The sequence below is a fragment of the Diceros bicornis genome, chromosome 34, assembly GCF_020826845.1.
Source record: "Diceros bicornis minor isolate mBicDic1 chromosome 34, mDicBic1.mat.cur, whole genome shotgun sequence".
NCBI classification, from domain to species: Eukaryota; Metazoa; Chordata; class Mammalia; order Perissodactyla; family Rhinocerotidae; genus Diceros; species Diceros bicornis.
In genome coordinates, this window is record NC_080773.1 from 34,154,464 (window position 1) to 34,179,760 (window position 25,297).

At 40.9% G+C, this 25,297-nt stretch overlaps 1 protein-coding gene across 1 annotated transcript in view; it reads left to right on the plus strand.

Annotated features, from left to right (window-relative positions):
* The window catches only part of NLRP8 (NLR family pyrin domain containing 8), a gene marked incomplete at its 5' end in the record, with an annotated part of 37,850 nt that extends 13,401 nt beyond the window's left edge, over positions 1 to 24,449 (plus strand). Inside the window, 8 exons of the mRNA XM_058530787.1 lie at positions 2,767 to 2,937; positions 5,406 to 5,573; positions 7,634 to 7,786; positions 9,129 to 9,299; positions 10,915 to 11,085; positions 20,172 to 20,342; positions 23,898 to 24,006; positions 24,399 to 24,449. Coding sequence (XP_058386770.1) covers positions 2,767 to 2,937; positions 5,406 to 5,573; positions 7,634 to 7,786; positions 9,129 to 9,299; positions 10,915 to 11,085; positions 20,172 to 20,342; positions 23,898 to 24,006; positions 24,399 to 24,449 — 1,165 coding nt within the window. The remainder of the gene's footprint in view (positions 1 to 2,766; positions 2,938 to 5,405; positions 5,574 to 7,633; positions 7,787 to 9,128; positions 9,300 to 10,914; positions 11,086 to 20,171; positions 20,343 to 23,897; positions 24,007 to 24,398) is intronic.
* Positions 24,450 to 25,297: the final 848 nt, after the last annotated feature.

The following is a 25,297-nucleotide window of genomic DNA, read 5'->3' on the forward strand; positions in this document are numbered from 1 at the left end:
AGATCTCTCCTTGGGTGTCTACTATATCCAGGGACCTTGCCTGCCATCTCCCAGGCATCTGTGGTGACCATGTGTCTTGAGGGGATCCCTTACACATGGGACTTTCAGTTTTAAAACCAGGACAGTAGGTGTTCCTGGGATGTGGATTTCCATGCTAAAACCGGGAGAACCCTGGAAAAACAGATGAGTTTTTCACCTTCTTTGCCTCTATTCTACATGCCCTCCCCTCCCATAGCTGTGGGGACCTTGCTTCATCTGTCACCCCTACTTCTGTGTATTATAAGCCTTTTAGTCTCTAGGGAAGTGCTGTCCAACGGAACTTTCTGTGGTGATGGAAATGTTCTATATCTGCACCATTCAGTGTGGGAATCATTAGCTATGTGTGACTATGGAGCACTTGGAATACGGCTAGTGTGATGGAGGCATTGAACTTTTACATTTTATTCAACTTTAATTTAAATTTAAATAGCCCCATGTGGCTAGTGGCCACCATATTGGACAGCACAGCTCTAGGGGGCTTTCCTTTCAGTGTACAAACATCTCTTTCATCTTTAATTAAGGGGAAAAATGACCAAAGGAGCTATTACATCTTCCTCCTCGCTTCCCTCCCAAACAACTGGAAATCATCATTTCTATTCACTGCATCTTCCTTGTTCCCCATTGTAATCTGAAGTGGGGCGTTCTAGCTCTATGGCCAAGAGCTGAGTTCTCCGGCTCTTCCAATGACTAACTGTGCATCTTTGGACAGTTTACCTAACTTTTCTGGGTCTCTGTCTCTTCGTGAGCAAAATGGGGATAAAAAAAATGGTACATACTTCACAAGGCCATTAGGAAAGTTAAATGAGATAAAATGTGTGACACACCAAACTAGTCCTGGCCTTTGGTTTGTACTCAATAAATACAAGCTGTTATTACCGGTGTAACTCTTATTCCCACCACTCAACTGAAACTCTCTCAGAAGATCTCTATTCTAACAAATATAATGGATTTATTTTTCTTAAGAAGTTGCAAATAGCACTGACTACTCATTTTTTCATACAGTTTTCATATTGTTTGATATTTATTTAGCCTTTGCCACATACCAGACACTGTGCCAGGTAGTTACTTTATGTGAATTATTTCTCTTATTGACACCATGGAGGTCAGAGAGATGTTGTAACTTGTCCAAGGTCACAAACCTGGTTGAAGCTAAGACTTGAACAAAAATTGGACCTCCAATGGCTTTGATTGAGAGCCAGACAATGAGACTGACTCTTGAAGTTGGAGGCAAGTGAGGGAGCATCACCCTTTTTGCTGCAAAATTAAAGTGCATCTCTCATTTCTTAACTGCTCTGCATATGGGAGCCACAGTCTCTCCCAAACACCGTGTTTTTTCCATGAAAGATGGCATAAATCTCAAGCATACTGATGTGTAGCTGTAATGTTCATTTTAAATGCCATATACTAGTCTAATGTGTGGCTGGATAAATAACAATTGACCTCTCCTGATGCTAGGGCACATCCAGGTTCTGTTCCTTGCTTCATCATGTCCAGTTTCCCTCAGACACATGCGAGTTTCTCTAGGTCAGAGGTAAGCAAATGGCAGCCTGGGAGCCAACCCAGACTGCTACTTGTCTTTGTAAATAAATTTTAATTGGAGCTCAGCCGTGCTCACTTGCGACGTATCTCCTGTGACAGCTACTGCACTGTTACAGCAGAAATGAGCAGTTGCCACAAAGTATATGTCCTGCAAAAACTGAATATATTTGCTATCTGGCCAATTATAGAAAAAGTTTGCCAACCCCTATTGTAGGGTATATTTTTGTAAAAGGAGTTGCTTGGTCACAGGGTGTACATATCACATCTTTAACTGTATCACCAAATTGCTCTCCGAGGAGTCTTGGTATTTCATGGATGGAATGAATCTTATTCACTCAGATATTGAATGGCTGCACAGGACAGGCTATTCCCCGTATACTTCCAACTTACATGAGCAGCTCCAAACTGCTCCGCATCACATCTGATTGGCCTTCCAGCCCCTGAGTACCTGTATTTGGGAGGAGAATGAATGCTAAGAGCTTGATACCCAAGTTGGTGTTGCCTATTGGTCTTCCCAACAAAGACCTCAACAGTCTAATCCCAATGTCTTGATGTAAGGCTGAATAATCTTAAAACCCAACATTGATAGAACTCTTAAAGGATGACAAACTTCTTTTTGTGTCGCTTAGTCCACTGATAACTTTGGTGGAAGTTCTTGAAGGGAGTTGGTATATTTTTCCCAGCTTTATTAAGATGTGATTGACATATAACGTTGTGTAAGTTTAAGGTATACAACAAAGTGATTCTATGTATGTATATATTGGGAAATGATTGCCACAAAAAGGTTAGTTAACACACTCATCATCTCACATAGTTAGAAACTTTCAAATATGCAATACAGTATTTTACTGTATCATATATTGGAAATTTTCTGAGAGAGTAGATCTTAAAAGTTGTCATCACACATACATATAAATCCTAAGTGATTACAAAGCAACTTCCCTTCCTCATAAGTCATGGGAAAATATCAGTGTCCTTGCCTAAGGCTGTAGATCTTCCTGGAATGAAGTGAGAAATGTTGTAGTGGTTCTTCTGGGCATTTTTTTACATGAGGGAGTCTTACTAGGGTCATAAAGGGGTCTGTGATTGTAAGCAGGATAGGGACACCAACCCTGGGTTTCCTACTAGGTTTTTTCAAGTTTAATCTCTAACGATGAGCCATTTTTCTCTTTTCCCCCTTCTGCATAGAACTGAAGGCAATGATAGGTGTGCTCTCTGGTGGCAAGACTTCTGCTCTGTGTTTAGGACGCATGAGAGTTTGGAAGTCCTGGCTGTGACAAACAGCTTGATGGAGCCTGATGCAGTCAAAGTTCTTTCTACAGCACTGAAAGACCCTCAGTGTAAACTACGAAAACTAATGTGAGTATAAGACAAATCGTGGCTGGAAGAAATTCCATGGAAAAAATCTATTTCCATCCAATTTGTTTACTCCTTCTATGCTCACACCTGACTTGCAGAAAGCATCCATGTCCATAGTTTTTTTTCAGCTTTATTGAGATATAATTGACATACAACACTGTGTAAGTTTAAAGTATACAGCATAATGACTTGACATACATATATTGCAAAATGGTCACCACAATAAGTTTAGTTAACATCTATCATCTCATATAGTTACAAAAAATTTTTTTCCCTTGTGATGAGAACTTTTAGGATCTACTGTCTTAGCAACTTTCAGATATACCATACAGCATCATTAACTATAGTCATATCACATTGTACATTACATCCCTAGAACTTACTTATGTTATAACTGGAAGTTTGTACCTTTTGACCACTTTCCTTCAATTCCCCCTCCCCTTGCCTCTGGTAACCACAAATCTAATCTCTTTTTCTATGAGTTTGGTTTTTTTTTTTTTAGATTCCACACATAAGTGAGATCATTTTTCCAAAGGAGACATACAAATGGCCAATATGAAAAAGATGCTCAAATCACTAATCATCAGGGAAATGCAAATCAAAACCACAATGAGCTATCACCTCTCACTTGTTAGAACGGCTATCATCAAAAAGACAAGACATAAATGTTAGCAAGAAAGTGGAGAAAAGAGAACCCTCGTGCATTGTTGGTGGGACTGTGAATCGGTATAGCCACTATGGAAAACAGTGTGGAGGTTCCTCAAAAAATTAAAAATCCTAGTGGTTTTTACTCTCTGGATGTCACTGCCCAAGAGGTGCCATGTGCTAGGTAGGCACTTAGTATGGTTTACCCCTGCATTCCCTTGAGGTAGGTACTATTATCTTGATTTTTTGAGAAAGTGAGAACCAGAGGGGTTAAGTCACTTGTCTAAGATCACACAGCTGATAAGCTTTGGGGAGTGCTCTCCATCTCAGGCAGTCTGAAGGAAGCTCGCCTTCTCCATCACCACACCATGCTTCTGTGATTCGTCACCATTAGCAGGTTCCCTGCATGAGGTAAGCCTCGCCAAGGAGGGTAAGTTGGAGCTGGATTGGAAGAGACAAGATTTCTATGAGGAAGGAAGATGAGACAGATTCAGCTGTGGTTTGGCAGGCCATATGAAAAGAAAAACGCATGTACGCCTCGGCCCCAAGTTCTACTTTTCAAAATCCATCCTAGATAAATCCATATGTAGATACCCAGAGGAATGAACAAGAACATCACTGCAACATTATTTTCAACAGCAAAGAAATGTAACAGCAAACATTTATGCAGTGCTTCCCCTCTGCCAGGCTGTATTAGGTGCTTTGCATTTCAGTGCTCTTAAAACTTACTACGACCCTAAGAAGGAGGTATTCGCATTTCACAGATGAAGAAACCAAGGCACAAGATTACACCAATGATGTGTAGCTAGAATACAAATTTAAACTGGGCAATCTGGCTCCAGAATCAGTTCTCCCAGCCACTACTCCATTCTCCCTCTCACTACCGTTTTTAAAACCCAGAAACCCAATAATTCATGAAAATTCCTTGAAATAGCCCAGCAGATATCATGTGGCCCCTGGCCAGTATCTGACCTGTTTTCTTTCCTGTTATTATAAAAGTTACTAGCTCCCACTTTTTGAGTGCTTATGTATGTCATAGGAGCGCCTTGTATGTCAAGCACTGTGCCCAGCCTGTTACAGGCATTGTGTATATTAATTCTCTCAATCATCCTAAGGAGGAAACATCATGTGCTCTCTCTTGTGGACCTGAAACTGAAGCCTACGGATGTTAAGTGACTTACATAAGGTCATCAAACTAGGGAGGCTGGGCTGAGAATAGAACCCAGTTTGGAGCCCTGGACTGCACAGAAAGGGCCTGCAGATATTTATGGACCAACTGAAGGTAGATGAAGTAATTAGCAAATGGAGAGATGTAGTCAAAAGGTACAAACTTCCAGTTAAAAGATGAATAAGTTCTGGGGATCTAATGTATAGCATGGTGACCATAGTCAACAATACTGTGTTGTATACTCAAAAATTGCTAAGAGAGTACATCTTCAATGGTCTCACAACGAAAACAACATGGTAATTATGCCATGTGGTGGAGATATTAGCTAATCCTACAGTGGTAATCATTTTGCAATATATAAGTGTGTCAAATCAAAATGCCACACACCTTAAGCTTACACATTGTTATATGTCAATTATATCTCAATAAAGTTGGAGGAAAAAAAGAACTAATTAGCTACCTTGATTGTGGTGATGGTTTCACAGGTGTATGCATATATCCAAACTTATCAAATTGGATGCATTAAATATATGATAGACGCATTTTTTGGTATATTAATTATACTTTAATAAAGCTGTTTTAAAAATTTTTTAAAAAGAGGGAACTAATTTACTGACGGTGTTCTGTTATAACCAGACACTGCTTACCTCTCCAGCCTTAGGCGAGTGGATCCCACCATGCTGAATGAAGACTTAATCCAAGTTTTGACTGAAAACCAGTATCTGAGATACTTGGAAATACAAGGCACAGAAGTGAGATGTGAAGCCATGAACTTTCTATGCACAGCCTTGAAATATCCACAGTGTTATCTACAGTGTCTGAGGTAAGATCTGAGACTGGGATGGAGAGAGAACCCTGGCATCCAGACCGTCTTTTCAGAGATGGGGTTACATGTTCAGTCTGCCTGTCCCCTCTCTTTTGATCTAGTTATTAGTTTCACTCAGCTTTTTTATTAGGGTGTACAACCTGATGATTTAATATACACATATGTTGTGAAATGATCACCACAATCAAGCTAATTAACACATCCATGACCTCACATAATTACCAATTTTTTGTGCGTGGTAAGAACACTTGAGATCTACTCTCTTAGCAAATTTTAAAATTTTAAGTATACAACACAGTATTGTTAACTATTGTCACCATGCTGTACATTAGATCCCCAGGCCTTATTCATCTTATACCAGGAAGTTTGAGCCCTTTGACCAACATCTCCCATTTCCCCCACCCCCTAGCCCCTGGCAACCACCACTCTACTCTCCGGTTTTAAGTTCCACTCAGCTTGAATAGTGCAATTTTATTACGTTCTAATAATCAAATCTAGCGTCTGCGATGGGGAAACTGTAGCCCCAGTGGTGAACTTGAGCCAGCTCATACTGGCTTGCAAGAGCTGACTGTTAAACATTCAGGAATTTTGTGAGCTGGTTGTTAAACAGCATTATTTAAAAAATTAAATCATATAAACTTAGTATTAAATAAATTATATTAAGAAACAAAGGTAATAGATCATGAAAACATTAATTCCTGATTTCTTTTACTGTACTTTACTGTTACCGCTGCCAGGGCTCAGCAAACTTTTTCTATGAAGGACCAGGTAAGGAATACTTTTGGCTGTGCGAGCCATACGGTCTCTGTCACGACTATTCAACTAATAGTTGAACAACTATTGATAGTACTAACGTGGTTGATATGTAAATGAATGGATGTGGCTATGTTTCAATAAAATTTTATTGTTATTAGTTTATTAACTATGTATTAATAATACAATGTATTAATAACTTTATTCCTGATTTATTAATTATCAATTATATAATTTGTTGCCTTTATTAATTATGTAATTTACTAATGGATTTATTTATTTATCAACACTGGAATTTGAGTTTGATTTAATTTTCATGCAAAATATTCTTTTGATTTTTTTTTAACCATTTTAAATTTTTAAAAAAAAAACATTCTTAGTTCACAGGCTATACAAATGCGGGTAGCAAGCCACATTTGCCCCGTGGACCATCGTTTGTCAGCTCCTAATGTGTGCTCTTCATGTTGTTGATGCCTACTCTATCTGTGCGGTGAAAATACTATATAATGGCGTGCTGCTGCATATCTCTTCCCAACCCCGCAGTCAATGACTTCACACAGGCAGCTTGAAATCAGCCGTGGTGGGAGTATTTACACTACGCACATTGTCAGACACTGCATGTCAGGACTTCTTTCTCCAGAGTCGGCCGTTAAACATATACCAACACAAAACTGCTTAGCATACATGCCCCACCAGCCTTTCTGTGTGTTACCGTTGCCTCAACAAAATTTATGCAGCCTCTCGTTTTGTTTCCATCTGCCAATCATACTCCTTTACATTCATCAGAGCTGAATGGAGCCTGGATAATCTCTATGTTTTACTGCTCTTCTTTTACAGAACAGAAAGCTCGGGCGGCCAGGAGGTGGAGGTGTAAAGCATAATCGCTTGCTAAACGTTTTTATGAACAGGTTGACTTGAGATGGAAACCTAGCTTGACAAGATGGCAGCTGTGTGACTTAGGGAGAGTTATCTCACATGACTGAATCTCAGATCTTTGTCTTAAAGATTGTTTGGCAAATAAATGTAAAAAGAAGTTGTATTTCAAGGGCTGAATTGAGTCCTTGGCTCACAGTTAGAGCCCAGTTGTTAGCCTATGCCAGTTGGTCCTGGCCCCATGTGTATTATTTTCTGCTGGTAATTTGTGACTAAAATGCTCAATTTGATGCAGGCTTACCTAGTAGAAAAGACAGAATAACCCCTAGAGTCACTCGTGTGTGAAGAACAAGAATGTGAGATCTATGTGGCTATGTGGGCACCGTTTTCCCCAGGAGCTACAGCTCAGCATTTTTGTGTGGCTTCTATAGGTTGGAAGATTGCCTGGTCACCCCCAATAGTTGGCTTAATCTTGCCGAGAATCTCAAAAGTAACATGAACTTGAAGACTCTAATGCTAAGATGTAGCTCCCTGGATAAGTTTGGGACATATTACCTGTCAATGGCCCAACTGGAGAGGATGTCGTAAGTGTTTTTGTTGTGTTCGTGACTGTTGTTCATTTGTTTGGTAGACTGAGTGCTTTGGGGGGAAAAGCAGTAATGGGAGAATGTGCGTATAATGGAATAAACTTAAGTCTTGTGATTGATACAATTACAGATGGGTCAATGAAGAATTGAGCCAAGAGAAAGAGAGAGAGCGGCGGTGGGGGGCGGGGAGGGATGGGAATATCTTCATAAAAGTAAATACTTATACCTAATGTCCTAGAATACATAATTATCATGAACCCAATGTATCCATCAACCAGTTTATGAACTAGAACCTCACTAGTACTTTTTTCCTTCCTCACTGGTTGTCTGAAAACCCTGCCCCACACTCCACAATCTTGAATCGGGTTGATCAGGATCCTTACTTTTATGTATAGTGCTGCTATACATGTGTCCTTACACAGAGCATCACATAGTTTGGCATTGCTTTGAATTTCACATAAGTGGCCTCATCTGTCATGTGTTCTTTTTCTGATCCACCAACATTTTACTATTCATCTGTGCTTAGTTGCTTCTGGAGCCGGTTCCTCCTTACTGATGAATGATAACATTTGTGTGAATATACAACAATTTAGGTATCCATCCTACCTGCATCCTTTGGGCTGCTTACACACATGTGGATGCACACACACACACACACACACACACACACACACACACTTGTAATGAACATTCTAGGAGTAGAATTGCTGGGTCATGGAAAGCATTCACCTTCAGTTTTATCAGGTTTGTTTCTAGAGTATTTGAACAATTTGCAGTCCCTCCAGCAGTGTGTATGATGGTTCCCATAACTCCAGATTCTCATCCAACTCTCGTTATTGTCGTATTCTCGTTACTGTTTTTGCCAATCTATTGAGCAGGAAATAGTATCTTATTGTTTTAATTTGCATTTCCTTCATTACTAATGAAAATTGTTTTGTAACCTTACTATTCATCTTGGTTTCTCTAATATGCGTGCCTGCTCATGTCTTTAATGTGTCTATATTTTTTAACTTGTGAAATGATGTCTCTTCCTGTGCCATCTCCACATCTGTTTTTTTATTCTTTAGTCATTGGTGATCTCTTTCTCTTCCCTCTTAATCCCACTGTGTAACCATTTGCCTGATCCACAACTCCTTCACCCTGCCATTCTCACAATAAAGTTGCTACCCTCTCCTTTAACACTTGGAAGCCCTCAGAGGTGGTAACAGAGGTATGATGAGGCGTTTGCATTTAGAAGGAAAGCCCAGATTGAAATTTTCATCTCTAAGTATGAGACAAAGAAAATCCAATCATGGGAATGAATTAAATTGCACCCCATCTGTATGCTTCTCGCACACAGGTTGGAGAATTGTGACCTCACGTTGATTTCTTATGAAAGTCTTATCTCTTCTCTCAAGAGTAACAAGATGCTGACCCATCTGAGCTTGGCAGAAAATGCCTTGAAGGATGAAGGGGCAAAACAGCTTTGGAATGCCTTACAACACGCTGAGTGTCCTCTACAGAGGCTGGTGTAAGTCCCAAAATGTTCTCTTCTTGGAATTCCCCGGAGTAGAAGAGGCTGATTGAGAAAACCTGTTATATATGTTTATTTACTTATGCAACACATTTATGAAGTGCCTACCGCACATTGGGCATTGTGCTGACACTGGAGGAAAGTGTAATAAAGAGGAGCGTTGTTATTATTTCAGTCTCAGAGGCAAATTAGCTAGTGGCAGAGTTCTCAAACCGTGTGCCAAAGCACCCAGGAGTGAACTCACAGAGGCACTGCAGGATATTTTAAATTTAAGAGATATTGCCCTCTGTTCTTCACTGCAAGAACCAATAGCTTGACACAGTTCCGTGTCAACCTCAGATTGTGCTACATTTCTTTCAATGACAGCTTATCTTGGCAAAGCTAGGTTTTCAGCAGTTGCTATCATAAGAGCAAGTGCACCACAAAATCTGTGAGGAACAGGGGTGACGTGAGAAAACTACTAAGATGTTAAGGAAGGCACGAACCTGGAAAGTTGGGAGCCTCTGGTCTAACATGTTCTCATAACCCCTGGACATTCGGAGTGAGTGTTATGTCTTTGAGATCAGGTAAGGTGACCTAACTTACTGCTTTAGGAAGTGGGTAGTGTTACTAACTCAGAGGTATGGACCAGAAGACACACTAAATGAGATCCGCTTCGGTGTTTATCTCACTCTATCATTAATTCTATAAACGATTTCCCTTAGGTGTCAGGACGCTTCTGTGTATTATTAATAGAAAATAAACTCAGACTGTCTTAAACTATAAAGAAATTTGCTGGCTCATAAAACCAGAAATGCAAAAGTGGCACAAAATACCTCCTGATCCCACTGGAACACATTTTTAGCTTCCCAAAAAGGAGCAGGAAATGGAGCAACAGCTTTAGAAAACAGTCTAGCAGCTCCTCAAAGTGTTACATGTGGACCTAATGTATGACTCAGATATTCCACTCCTCGGTGTATACTCAAGAGAAATAAAAACATACATCTATACAAAAACCTATACACAGATGTTCACAGCAGCATTATTCACAAAAGGCAAAAAGTGGAAACAACCCAAGTGTCCATGAGCTGACAAACGGATAAAGAAAGTGTGACCTATCCATACAATGGAAACATAAAAAGGAATGAAGTACTGATACATGCTACAACGTGGATGAACCTTGAAAATATTATGGTAAATGAAAGAAGCCAAACACAAAAGACCACATAGTATGTGATTCCATTTATATGAAACATCCAGAATAGGCAAATCCGTCATGCGGCAGTGAACATGGTGGTGCAGATATCTCTTCAAGATGATGATTTCAATTCCTTTCAATAAATATCCAGAAAGCAGATTAGTGGTTGCTAGAACTGGGTGTGGGTGGGGGAAGAAGTTGAGAATGATGCTAAAGGGTACAGGGTTTTCCTGTTTGGGGTGATGAAAATATTCTAACATTGTGGTAAATGTTGTGCCAACTCCATAAAATATACTAAAAAAACAATGCTTGTACACTTTAAATGGGTGAATTGTATGGCATGTTAATTATATCTCGATAAAGCTGTTACAGCAAGAAAGAAGTCAAATCTAAGGGTGTTTTGGATGGTTTTTCTTTATGTGTCTTTGTTTGCAGGCTGAGAAATTGTGCTTTGACCTCTGATTGCTGTCAGGATATGGCATCTGCTCTTGACAGAAATAAAAACCTGAGAAGTCTGGACCTTGGTTTTAACAGCCTGAAGGACGATGGGGTGATCTTGCTCTGTGGGGCCCTGATGAACCCTGACTCTGCCCTACAGATCCTGGAGTAAGTTACCCCCGGTTCCTTCTTTGAGACAGAACCATTGTCGGTAAAATTCTCTCAGGGTGGAATATGGGAAAGTGTTTTGCATTTCTGGAGAACTTGGAGGACTTGGAAGCTTCAGAGTGGTGGTTCTCAAAGTGTGGTCCTCAGACTAGGAACTTCATCTGGGAAGTTGTTAGAAATGCAAATTCTTGCAGTATTTGTCTTTCTCTGTCTGACATTGCACTTAGCATAATAGCCTCAAGGTCCATCCTTGTTGTTACAAATGGCAGGTTTTGCTTCCTTCTTAAGGCCGAATAATACTCCATTGCATATATACACCACATTTTCTTTATCCATTCATCCACTGATGGGCATTTAGGTTGTTCCCATATCTCGGCTATCGTGGATAATGCTGCAGTGAACATGGGGATGCAGATATCTCTTGAAGATCCTGATTTCAATGCCTTTGGGTGAATACCCAGAAGTGGGATTGCTGGATCCTCTGAGGGTGGTTCCTGACAGTCTGTGCTAACAAGCACTTCCAGGTGACTCCCACGCATGCTAGAGTGAGGACGCTTGTTCTAGGAAATATTCTTCCATTTGATAAAAGATAAAGAAGAGTTTATTTGTTGGGTTTAGACTGATCCCTGAGATAGCTGGTCTTCTGAAATCGATTTTTATGCTTAGGGATCCTTTTTTATATATAATTTCTTTTTTTTTTTTTTTTCCTTCTCCTATGAGGTCTCTCTGCTAACATGCATACTAGCCAGAGATCTGAAAGGATTCAGCCTATTTTTAGCTCTTTTAGTGGTTACCTTAAGTATTTGGAAAAGATTTATAAACATCTCTTTTCTGGCAGTCAAAGAATGAAGCTATTTTTCCCTCTTTTCTACCCACATTTTCTGTTCTTTACTGGTTTTAAACCTAGGTTATTTAAGTCATCCTTTTAAGTTACATCTTTAATTTCTAGAATTAGTCCCGATAGTTGATTTCATTTTTGTGGGCAATTAACTACTGTACCTGAAGGGAATCCAGCATTCACTGTAGGTCACAAATGTTTTACTCCAGAAATTTAGTCTTGGGTTTTAAATATTGATTTATCTCTTAGACTGAGTAAAATATATTTTCAGGTATGAAAGAAATTTCCAGATGAGTGTTTATTTAGTATTTTCTAAGTCTTTGCTTGAGTGAGACTATTTTTTTTTTATTGATATTTTAATGGTTTCTAACATTGTGAAATTTTGGGTTGTACATTTTTGTTTGTCCATCACCCCATATATGACTCCCTTCACCCCTTGTGCCCACCCCCCACCCCCACTTCCCGGGTAACCACAGTCCAGTTTTCTCTGTCCATGTGTTGGTTTATATTCCACATATGAGTGAGATCATACAGTGTTTGTCTTTCTCTTTCTGGCTTATTTCACTTAACATAATACGCTCCAGGCCCATCCATGTTGTTGCAAATGGGACGATTTTGTCTTTTTTTATGGCTGAGTAGTATTCCATTGTATATATATACCACATTTTCTTAATCCAATCGTCAGTCGAGGGACACTTAGGTTGCTTCCACTTCTTGGCTATGGTGAATAATGCTGCAATGAACATAGGGGTGCATAAGCCTCTTTGGATTGTTGATTTCAGGTGCGTTGGATAGATTCCCAGTAGTGGGATGGCTGGATCATAGGGCATCTCTATTTTTAATTCTTTGAGGAATCTCCATACCGTTTTCCATAGAGGCTGCACCAATTTGCATTCCCACCAGCTGTGTATGAGGGTTCCTGTTTCTCCACATCCTCTCCAACATTTGTTGTTTTTTGTCTTGGTGATTATAGCCATTCTAACGGGCGTGAGGTGGTATCTTAGTGTTGTTTTGATTTGCATTTCCCTGATGATTAGTGATGTTGAGCATCTTTTCATGTGCCTATTGGCCATCTGTATATCTTCCTTGGAGAAGTGTCTGTTCATTTCCTCTGCCCATTTTTTGATCGGGTTGTTTGTTTTTTTGTTGTTCAATTGTGTGAGTTCTTTATATATTATGGAGATCAACCCCTTGTCAGATGTATGTTTTGCAAATATTCTCTCCCAGCTGGTTGGTTGTTTGTTCATCTTGATTCTGGTTTCATTTGTCTTATAAAAGCTCTTTAGTCTGATAAAGTCCCACTTGTTTATTTTTTCTTTAGTTTCCCTAGTCTGGGTAGGCATGTCATCCGAAAAGATTCCTTTAAACCCAATGTCAAATAGTGTGTTGCCTATATTTTCTTCTATGAGTTTTATAGTTTCAGGTCTCACCTTCAGGTCTTTGATCCATTTTGAGTTAATTTTTGTGAATGGCGATAGCACATGGTCCACTTTCATTCTTTTGCATGTGGATGTCCAGTTTTCCCAACACCATTTATTGTAGAGACTTTCCTTTCTCCATTGCATGTCCTTAGCACCTTTGTCGAAAATTAGCTGTCCGTATATGTGTGGTTTTATTTCTGGGCTTTCAATTCTGTTCCATTGATCTGTGTGTCTGTTTTTGTACCAGTACCATGCTGTTTTGATTACTATTGCTTTGTAGTATGTTTTGAAGTCAGGAATTGTGATGCCTCCTGCTTTGTTCTTTTTCTTTAGGATTTCTTTAGCTATTCGGGGTCTTTTGTTGCCCCATATAAATTTTAGTATTCTTTTTTCTATTTCTGTGAAGAATGTCATTGGGATTCTGATTGGGATTGCATTGAATCTGTAGATTGCTTTAGGTAATATAGACATTTTAACTATGTTTATTCTTCCAATCCACGTGCATGGGATATCTTTCCATTTCTTTATGTCATCGTAGATTTCCCTCAATAATGTCTTGTAGTTCTCATTGTATAGGTCCTTCACCTCCTTGGTAAGATTTATTCCTAGGTATTTTATTCTTTTTGATGCAATTGTAAATGGTATTATCTTTTTGAGCTCTCTTTCTGTTAGTTCATTATTAGCATATAGAAATGCAACTGATTTTTGTAGATTGATTTTGTACCCTGCAACTTTGCTGTAGTTGTTGATTGTTTCTAACAGTTTTCCAACAGATTCTTTAGGGTTTTCTATATATACAATCATGTCATCTGCAAATAGTGAGAGTTTCACTTCTTCGTTACCTATTTGGATTCCTTTTATTCCTTTTTCTTGCCTAATTGCTCTGGCCAAAACCTCCAGTACTATGTTGAACAGGAGTGGTGAGAGTGGGCAGCCCTGCCTCGTTCCTGTTCTCAGAGGAATGGCTTTCAGTCTTTCCCCGTTGAGTATGATGTTAGCTGTGGGTTTGTCATATATGGCCTTTATTATGTTGAGGTACTTTCCTTCTATTCCCATTTTATTGAGAGTTTTTATCATAAATGGATGTTGTATCTTGTCAAATGCCTTCTCTGCGTCTATTGAGACGATCATGTGGTTTTTATTCTTTGTTTTGTTGATGTGATGTATCACGTTGATTGATTTGCGGATGTTGAACCATCCCTGCGTCTCTGGTATAAATCCCACTTGATCATGGTGTATGATCTTTTTAATATATTGTTGTATTCGGTTTGCCAATATTTTGTTGAGGATTTTTGCATCAATGTTCATCAGCGATATTGGCCTGTAATTTTCTTTCTTTGTATTGTCTTTGTCTGGTTTTGGTATCAAGGTGATGTTGGCCTCATAGAATGATTCAGGAAGTGTTCCATCTTCCTCTATTTTTTGGAATAGTTTGAGGAGGATGGGTATTAAATCTTCTTTGAATGTTTGGTAAAATTCACTGGAGAAGCCATCTGGTCCTGGACTTTTATTTTTTGGGAGGTTTTTGATTACTATTTCAATCTCTTTGCTTGTGATTGGTCTATTCAGATTCTCCATTTCTTCTTGGTTCAATTTTGGGAGGTTGTATAAGTCTAAGAATTTATCCATTTCTTCTAGATTGTCCAATTTGTTGGCATATAATTTCTCATAGTATTCTCTTATAATCCTCTGTATTTCCATGGTATCCGTTGTAATTTCTCCTCTTTCATTTCTAATTTTATTTACTTGAGCCTTTTCTCTTTTTTTCTTAGTTAGCCTGGCTAAGGGTTTGTCTATTTTGTTTATCTTCTCGAAGAACCAACTCTTTATTTCATTAATCCTTTCTACTGTTTTTTTGGTCTCAATATCATTTATTTCTGCTCTGATTTTTATTATTTCTCTCCTTCTGCTGGCTTTGGGCTTTGTTTGTTCTTCTTTTTCTAGTTCTGTTAGGTGTAATTTAAGGTTGCCTATTAGGGCTTTTTCTTGTTTGTTAAGGTGGGCTTGTATCGCTATGAGTTTCCCTCTCAGGACCGCTTTTGCTGCGTCCCATATGGTTTGATATGGCATGTTATCATTTTCATTTGTTTCCAGATAGTTTTTGATTTCTCCTTTAATTTCATCAATGATCCATTGGTTGTTCAGTAGCATGTTGTTTAATCTCCACATTTTTGTCACTTTCCCAGTTTTTTTTTCCTGGTTCATTTCCAGTTTCATAGCCTTATGGTCTGAAAAGATGCTTGTTATGATTTCAATCTTCTTAAATTTATTGAGGCTTGCTTTGTTTCCCAACATATGGTCTATCCTAGAGAATGTTCCATGCGCGCTTGAGAAGAATGTGTAGTCAGCTGTTTTTGGGTGGAGTGCTCTGTATATGTCTACTAGGTCCATCTCGTCCAGTTTTTCATTTAAGTCTAATATTTCTTTATTAACTTTTTGTCTGGATGATCTATCCATTGCTGTAAGTGGGGTGTTAAGATCCCCTACTATTATTGTGTTGTTGTTGATTTCTCCTTTTAGGTTTGTTAATAGTTGTTTTATGTACATTGGTGCTCCTATGTTGGGTGCATATATATTTATAAGTGATATGTCTTCTTGATGGAGTGTCCCTTTTATCATTATATATTTCCCTTCTTTGTCTTTCTTAACCTGTTTTATCTTGAAGTCTACTTTGTCTGATATGAGTATGGCAACACCTGCTTTCTTTTGTTTGCCATTAGCTTGGAGTATTGTCTTCCATCCTTTCACTCTGAGCCTGTGCTTGTCTTTAGTGCTAAGATGTGTTTCCTGAAGGCAGCATATTGTTGGGTCTTGCTTTTTAATCCATCCTGCCACTCTGTATCTTTTGATTGGAGAGTTCAATCCATTTACATTTAGGGTAATTATTGAAATATGAGGGTTGAATGTTGCTGTTTTGTCACTTATTTTCTGGTTCTTTTGCATTTCCTTTGTTTCTTGTCCCATTTGTTTTGGACTGCCAATTCAGTTTGGTTGTTCTGTCTTATGATTCTTCTAGTTTTCTCTTTGTTTATCATATGTGGTTTTAATTTGATTATTTGTTTAGTGGTTACCTTGAGGTTTGGGCGAAAAATCTTCTGTATGAGATAGTCCATTATCTGATAGCCTCCTATTTCCTTATACTAAGTCAATTCAGTCACTTTCCTCTTCCCCTTCTAAGTTGCTCTTGTTATACCTTATTCTATCTTGTGTTGTGGCTGTGTGTTTACAGTGATGAGGTTAAATTTATTTTTGGTGAATTTCTTCCTTTGATCTTTGAGTTTAGTATTTAAGTGGTTGCTAACCTATTCCGGTAAAGATCTACTATTTCTCTGATTTTGTCTACCTACTTTTCTCCTTACTCCAAGCTTTGTGTTCCCTTTCTCTTTTTGTTTTCAGGCCTGAGGGCCTTCTTGAGTATTTCTTGTAGTGGCGGTCTCGTGGCCATGAACTCCCTTAGCTTTTGTTTATCTGGGAGAGTTACTATTTCTCCATCATATTTGAAGGATATTTTTGCTGGCTAGAGTATTCTTGGCTGAAAGTTTTTGTCTTTTAGTATTTTGAATATATCATTCCAGTCTCTTCTAGCCTGAAAAGTTTCTGTTGAGAAATCCGCTGAGAGCCTGATGGGAGTTCCTTTGTACGTTATTTTTTGTTTTTGTCTAGCTGCCCTTAATATTGTTTCTTTGTCGTTGACCCTGGCTAGCCTTACCACTAGGTGTCGTGGTGAAGGCCTTTGTCTGTTAATATATATAGGAGTCCTGTTGGCTTCGCTTACTGGTATTTCCTGCTCCTTCCCCAGATTTGGGAAATTTTCAGCTATTATTTCCTTGAATAGGCTCTCTGTTCCTCTTTCCCTCTCCTCTCCCTCAGGAATACCTATAATTCTTATGTTACATTTTCTAATAGAGTCCGATATTTCTCGGAGTCTTTCTTCATTTCTTTTTAGTCTTAGTTCTCTCTCTTCTTCCATCTGGAGTATATCTGTATTCCTATCCTCTAAAGTACTGATTCTTTCCTCCATATTGTCAGCTCTGTTCTTTAAAGATTCCAGATTCTCCTTTATCTCCTCCATTGTGTTCTTCATCTCCATCAGCCCTGATAGGTTTTTCTTTATGATTTCAATCTCTTTTGTGAAGAAACTCCTAATCTCATTTAATTGTTTGTCTGTGTTGTCTCGTATTTCGTTGAGTGTTTTTATGATAGCTATTTTGAAATCTCTGTCATTTAGTTTATGGATTTCTGTGTCTTCGGGGTTGATTTCTGGGTGCTTGTCATTTTGTTTCTGGTCTGGTGATTTCATATATTTTTGCATTGTGGTTCCTGTGTTGGTTTTGATTTTCCTCATCCTGGAAGTCTCTGGTTGCAATTTCCACCTGCCGCCACTGTCTGGTGGTAAAGGGCTGTGTAGTCTAAGCCCCCTGCGCTCTGCCCCGGTTTTTCTGCTGCGATCCGCAGTTTTGTTTTGTTTTGTTTTGTTTCTTTTCCCCACTGCGATCCACGGGTCCAGTCCAGTTTATTCAGGTCTGCCTCGGACCGCTAGATCTGGTCGAGCTGCAGACTCCGGGTTGCGGGGAGGGGGGAGCTCTCTCTTTTGCCCTCTGGGTCCCTGACGTGGGAGGCTTCTCGTTTGCCCCTCTTTATCCGCTCTCTGGGTTGCTCAGATGTTGATGGTAGCCCTGTGGCTCCTCTGAGCCCTCTGTGCGGGAGTTTCCCACTGGCTGAGAGAGCCCGAAGAGCTACAGTTTCCCGCCGAGGGCCGCCCCTCCCCCCTCTCTGGGAGCCGCGCGGACCGGATCGCTGATCTGATGGGGAGGGAGCGGAGTCCTCCTTACCTCTCCCCACTTCCTCCGGGGGCCCAGCACATTCCGCTCTCAGATGTGCGGCAGTGTGGATCCCTCCGCTCCAGCTTTTCACTGTCTGGGATTCCGTTGTTGGTCTGTGGCTGTTACTTTTGTTGTATTTTGTGGGGGAAGAATTCACGGGAAAGCTCACTCCGCCATGATGCTGACGTCACTCCTCGAGACTATTTTTTTTAATCTACTTTCACCAATAAGCAGTCTCTTGGCTGAGTATAAAATTCATGGACCCGGGCCGGCCCCGTGGCTTAGCGGTTAAGTGCGCGCGCTCCGCTGCTGGCAGCCTGGGTTCGGATCCCGGGCGCGCACCTACGCACCGCTTCTCCTGCCATGCTGAGGCCGCGTCCCACATACAGCAACTAGAAGGATGTGCAGCTATGACATACGACTATCTACTGGGGCTTTGGGGGGAAAAAATAAAATAAATAAAATTCATCGACCCCATCCTAAACTTCTTGACCTAAAAATCTAGATTTTATTCTATGGAATTCTAGTTTTGTAGAAAAGGTATCTGTATCATTATTTTTTCCCAGCAAGAACCCAGATTTTTATTGTTTATGCTCTTCATTTAAAAAAAAATCATTACATACCTGTGGGTCGGATTTATAATTAGAATTATTTATTTTAGAATGACACTCCTTTTTCTACTGTCAAATGTTTTAAGTGACTCACATCGAGGTTAAAGGCTTGATTCGGCTGATGTTCAGAGGCAGTGCCACTGCCTCCCTGCCTGGAACAGGGTCAGGATGTGCATAAACCAGGGCAAAGCCGGGTACATGCCCTTGTAGTTTTGGCTGGTCATTTATTAGCTAGTCAAAGTTCATGGGGCAGAGGGGTAGGTAATCAAAAAGAAAGCAAAGAATGCAAAAGTAGAAGACAAGGGGACCCCAGGGGACCCTCTGTCATGCCTGTTTAGCAGTACTCATAATAGCCTTGCTCCCTGGAGGGATTTTATTCTCTGTTCAAGGATAGGATCCAACACGACTTCCCTTCGGTACCTTTCCTCACCCACACACCACTTGCTCTTACGTGCCGGCACTGTATTTATCATACAGTTTGTTTCTGGACCCGTCTCTCCCATTTTTCCGTGAATACTACATCTGAGAGCCAAGACATCTATTCAGAGAGGAATCAGAACACCTGACATGTTAGAATAGTGAAACCACGTGTTGACCTTAAACAAGTAGACAGCCAGTTATTTCTCCTGCAAAAATGGGTTTATTCAGGATCAGCAAAGTATTGCAACTCGTGGTCTGCAACCATGGCTCAAGCCACATGTAAGCCCTCCAGCAGCAAGGGAGGAGAAACTCGTTTACAGAAGGGAAGAGGGAGTTGGGAGGGCTGTTGTAAACTGAGTCCATTGGAGGAACTGAGGGTTCGATGTGTAGTGGCTTTTCACTGGCTGAGCTTCTTGCCAGTCAAGAAAAGGAAGTCTTTCTTCTTCCTGTTGGGCTCTGCTATCAATACGGAGCATGAGAGCTCCCCCTCTTGGCCTCCTGACTCCAATTTAATGAGGTTTCTGTTTACTAATTTCCACATGTGCTATATGAATATATTTATTTGGTTATCTGCCTCCTTCTCCCCATCCCCCCCAATCAACTGTGAGTTCCAGGAAGCCAGGATGGCCTCTGTTTCCCTCCCTGTTGTGTCAACAATGCCCAGCGCAGTGCCTGGCACATAAGTGGTGCTAAATAAATATTTTCTGAATGAGCTAAGGTAATGAATAGCGACAATCAGTTTTTGAAAGAGATATGTGGCTCATAACTTCTTGGGTTTAGGAATCGCATAGCCTACTCTGGATAATCATCCAAAACACACAGGCACTGACACCTGGTAGGTACTCAAAATATATTTGGAATTAAATGACTTGTTCTAGTCAGAGCATGATTTCCAGGCTGTGGACCATGGGGCTGGCTGAGCTCTCAGATGTGGGATGTGGCGACTTTTCTGCTGTCTGCTTCTACCCCACAGGCTGGAAAGTTGTCAGTTCACCTCCGTCTGCTGCCGGGCTATGGCTTCCATGCTCCTCAGCAACCAAAGTCTGGGATATCTGGACTTGAGCAGGAATGATATTGGGCTCAGTGGCACTCGGCTCTTGAGTGAGGCCCTTCAGAAGCGGAAATGGAAAGCAAAGGTCATTCTGTAAGTGTTCACTAGGTCCCCTGTGCAGAAACCACAGCCCAAAAGAGCTCCTCATAAAGAGTGTGATTCTGGACTCAAAAGAGTATTGCAGTTGTTGCTAACATCTGTCTCTTGTTTCCTGGAGATTTATACTTTCCCTTATGTGGCTGATCAAACCCCAACTCCTGCTTGTTTATGGTGGGAAAATTGATCTGGATTCTCCCATCTGATTTTAAATTGTGTCTTTTCTTCATCTCCTCTCTTTGTCTTAAACCACTGAGTTTATCACTTACCGACTCTACAACTGTGAACAGGTTAGTTTACCTTTCTGAGTGTCGGTTTCCCCATCTGTAAGGTTGGGATGGCATCTTCCTCCATGGAGATGTTATGAGGATTGAAATAAAGTGCATCTTTAAGGCAGTTAACACAGCACTTGACATCATGATGTTCTCCATCAGTGGTGGTTCTGGGTGAAGGTTATAACTACACCTGGTGCATTCGTTATCTATTGCTCTGTAACAAATTACCTCAATGCTTAGTCAATTAAGACAACACTTTTATTTTCTTATACAATTTCTGAGGGTCAGAAATATAGGAGTGGTTTCACTGGGTGGTTCTAGCTCATGGTGTCCCATGAGGTCTTAATTAAGCTGTTGACTGGAGTTTGATGGGGGCTGGAGGATCAACTTCCAAGCTCGCCCATGTGGCCATTGGCAGGAGACCTCGGTCACTCTCCATAGGGCTGCACATGACGTTGCAGCTGGCTTCCTCCAGAGCAACTGATGAGAGAGAGAGAGCCCAAAACAGAGCCACAGTCTTATTACTTAATCTTGAAAGTGGCATTCCATCACTGCTGCCTTATTCTGTTGGTGAAACAGACCAACTATAGCCCAATGATAAAGGGGTCTCACAAGAGTGTGAATAACAGGAGGAAGGGTCACTGGGAGCATTTGGAGGCTGCCCACCACACCCAGTATGTGGTTGAACCGTGGCACTTTGACTCCATCCCTGAGCTCTTGAGAGCTACACCACTGGTCTTGATTTACTCTATGGGACCAGAATGGTCTCCTGGATGCTAAATTTCTGCCCTACAGGTTTTGCACACTTTTCTAGGACTGCAAAAGAAAACCAAGTGTCAGAGAATAAAACCTGACTATCCTTCACAGGGAGAAGAAACAGAGTCATGGAGTGGATATTATGACAAGGCTGGAGGGCCCAGCAGTGAACAACGAAATCCTGAAGATAATGCAGGACTGGGATTCTGAGGGCTATGATGAGGCAGCATGGATGAATTGATCTGGTGGCCCCTGCATATTTTTTTCCTAATCAGAAATTGGGAAATGGTTGCCTATTCTGTGGGCCATTCCGAGTCTGGAATGGCTCAGTTAGTTCTGGGAAATGGTGTAAGGCATGACCTCCAAAAGGCTCCCTCGGAGATATTGAGCCTCATGTGTTAGTCACTGAATTGGAGATATGGAGGCTTGTGTGTTTGTCATCCATTAGTCACTGTATTGGGGGCACCATGAAGGAGAGTTCTAGCCCCTTCCACACCTGGCTTCTAGATGTTTTTGAATATGTCATGTTAACGTCGTCTCTGGGAAATGTTGGTCTCACTTACTAGGGTTTTAGGAGAATTTAATAAAAAATGTACATAAATGCAATGTGAAAACTTTCCAAGTGTTATTTATTTACCAGTAGACTGGTACATCAACCATTAAAAAGGGAGAAACAGGGCCGGCGACATGGCTTAGCGGTTAAGTGCGCGTGCTCCGCTGCTGGCGGCCCGGGTTCGGATCCTGGGCGCGCACCGACGCACCGCTTCTCCGGCCATGCTGAGGCCGCGTCCCACGTACAGCAACTAGAAGGATATGCAGCTATGACATACAACTCTCTACTGGGGCTTTGGGGGAAATAAATAAATAAATAAATAAATAAATAAATAAAATTATAAAAAAAAAAAAAAATGGGAGAAACATGTTCCTTAACTTGCCTGGAAAAAGGGTCCAGAGGCAATTTCCAAGGAAGATGATGTAGCAAGTGATGGAAAAGGGAAATCACCTCACCTTTAAGAACTCCTTAAAAAAATGAAGGATGACTCAACTTTTTCTTAATGAGTTTAATCCGTTAACAGAGTAAAACAAATTTAAGCAAATTTTTCTTGGACTGTGGTAGGCTGAACCTAGATCCAGACTGGATGCTCTAGAGGATGGTTTCCTGCATCCATCGTCTTCTCAGTTGTTGTCCACAGGACTCAGAAGCTGTCAGAATATGCAGGTGGCCTCCCGTCCAACATCACGGAAAAGGACTGTACATCGTGGGCAGACTCCGAATTTTTTCCAGTCCTAACTAACTAGAACATGATTAAAGTAGCTAGGACATCATTTAGAAAGCAAAGATCTAGAAAGCAATCTATGATTTTTCCTTTTGAAATAGTCATCTTTTCTACACAAAGTAATGATCAGATGTTGCCTGTGTTGGTTTCTCCACTCTCTAAAAGAGTTTTGTTGCAAAAGTCAGAGCAGTGGGGATTCTCAGCCCCACTCCCACCCTATTTTTAAGGGGTAGACAAAAAGAAAGCTCCATCCAAAGTCAAACTCTCAATCGAAAATTTGCTTTAATTTGTTCTCCAGAGCCCAGAATTTGACAGCTGCAGCTGATCACATGCACCACTAAGAAGGAGGTGGGGCTGCCCAAACTGCCTTGCCTGGGGTCAGCAGGCTCAGAATTGGGCAGTGTAAAGCCAGAGAACCCACCCACTGACATGTCCCCCAAAAGCGCCTGGGAGACACCCCCTTTGCTAAGGCAATAAGGGAACATGCCTTGAGAAGAGCAGGGCTGAGAAGGACAGCGGTTCCCAATCTTTGTGGCTTATTATATTACGTGGGAATCTTGAAAAGCATGTTGCCTGGCTCCCAGCACCAGACATCCTAACTTAATTAAAATGGGATGTGGCCCACGCATCAGGGATTTTAAAAGTTCCCCCAGGGGATTCTAACCTGCGGTGAAGTTTGGGAACTGCTGAAGTAGGAGATATTGTTACTGTGGTAATCATTTTGCTATATGTAAATGTATTGAAATCAACACGGCATACACCTTAAACCAACAGAGTGTTGTCAATTATACCTCCATAAAGCTGGGGGGAAAAAGAAAGAAACGCTCTGGGAGATTACCATTAATGTGGAGACTCAAGGCACAAGGTAGCTGGTATTTCTATTACCCAAGGTGGACTCTTTAGAATGTTGGGGAGAACATTCATTTGATAACAAACAGGAACGCTTACTGTGAGTTCACAGGGAACCCAGATAGTTCAGATAAGAGAGTTTTATGGAGAAAGTTGATGGAACAAACAACAGCAGCATCATTAAAGAGTGGTTGATAAATGCCAGGTCATGTAAAAGAAGGACACACGTGCACACTTGTTGCTCTGGGACAACCAGGTGAAGGCTGTACTCCTCCAGAGCTCCTGGGCACAGGTGTGCTTGGAGTGATGCACCATCTTCACCAATAGCATGAGGACAGGTGGGAAAGGGGCAGGGCATACAGGTGCAGAAAGCAGCTGCTCCACATCTACTCCAGGTCTGGCCGTTCGGAACCGTGGCAGCCAATGGACGGCCACAACGTCACTGGCCCAGGACTCCCCAAAGACCGGCACCACGTGGTTGCTAGTTGGGATGTGATCTCGGAGGTGAGGAGTTGAGTCGGTGAGTATTTTCTCCTGCCTTGTTCTTGCCACTTCTCTCTCCCCTTTCTTTCTCCACTACTGATTGGAATCTATTCATCAAACTCTACTCTGTGCGCTCGCTCTCTCCGTTCAGACGAGTCAGAGCCCAGGGACCAAAGATACCCTTTGAAAGAATGTGTCCCATTTTCCTGTTTTGATGAAAAAGTCCACCTCCAAAGTATATTTGTTTGGGGTGCTTGGTAAGTTCCTCAACCGTTTCCAGTCTCTAGGTCTAAAATAGGACAGAGTTGGGTGCTGTGAGTGGAAGGTCAAGATGAGTTGATGTCTGGTCCACAGTTTTTGGGGAGTCTGGGGATGTTACTGCGTTAACTGTGCTAATAATGTGTTAACTGCAGCTCACAGTGATTGAAGTGCTGTACGATTTGGGAGTCTTCTTTGTCAAGTGAGGAAACTGAGTCGCAGATGAGTTAAATGGATTTGCTGGGGAAGCGAGGGATGAATCAATATTCAAAACTGGGTCGAATTGATTTTGAGCCCTGTAGTCTTGACTGCTTCAATGGGATCAGTCAAGACACCTGTGAAGAAAGACGCAGCAGGAGAAGCAGAAAGTATAATGAAAGGATAGAGACAACACAAGAGCTTTGGTATGTCACTTATTCCCAGAAAATAACTTTAACCACCAGTCTTAATTTACATCCCTCCAACCTACAGTCCTGCCTGTACTGGAATAATGTCCTTACCCTCTCCCCAGTCTCTCCTCAATTTTACAGGAGAAGGTGTCCGTCTGCCTATCCCAAGTTAATCCTTCCACTTGGTCCCTTCCACTCATCTTTCTTTGGGGTTTATCACTTCCCACTCTGGGATGTATTGGAAAAGGTAGAGCATTGTAATTAGATGTGCATGAATATGCTTTTTCCTAAAACAGCAAGCTCTTCACCTTTACAGAACCTCAGCTTTCAACTCTGTAGAGTGAGGACAATAATACTCTTTATATATTGATATTATTTAATGGAAAGTTTAAATGAGATGCTATGAATTGCCTAAGAAGGGACTTAGAAAGAAGTACTTGTTTATTTTTTTTTTCTCTGCTTCCTCCACCTTTATTTATTCTTGGCTCTAAGCATAGAAACTTTCTCAATCATCTCATCCTAAAAGTAACCTTCTGTAGATCGTATTGATTTCTTTATGACCACAGAGGTTTTTGTTGCTTTTTGCAGCCACAATTCTCTTCCTGTTCTACTCCCTCTGGTGGACTGCTTCGTGCAGTAAAGCAAATGTTTGATTCAAATCGTGT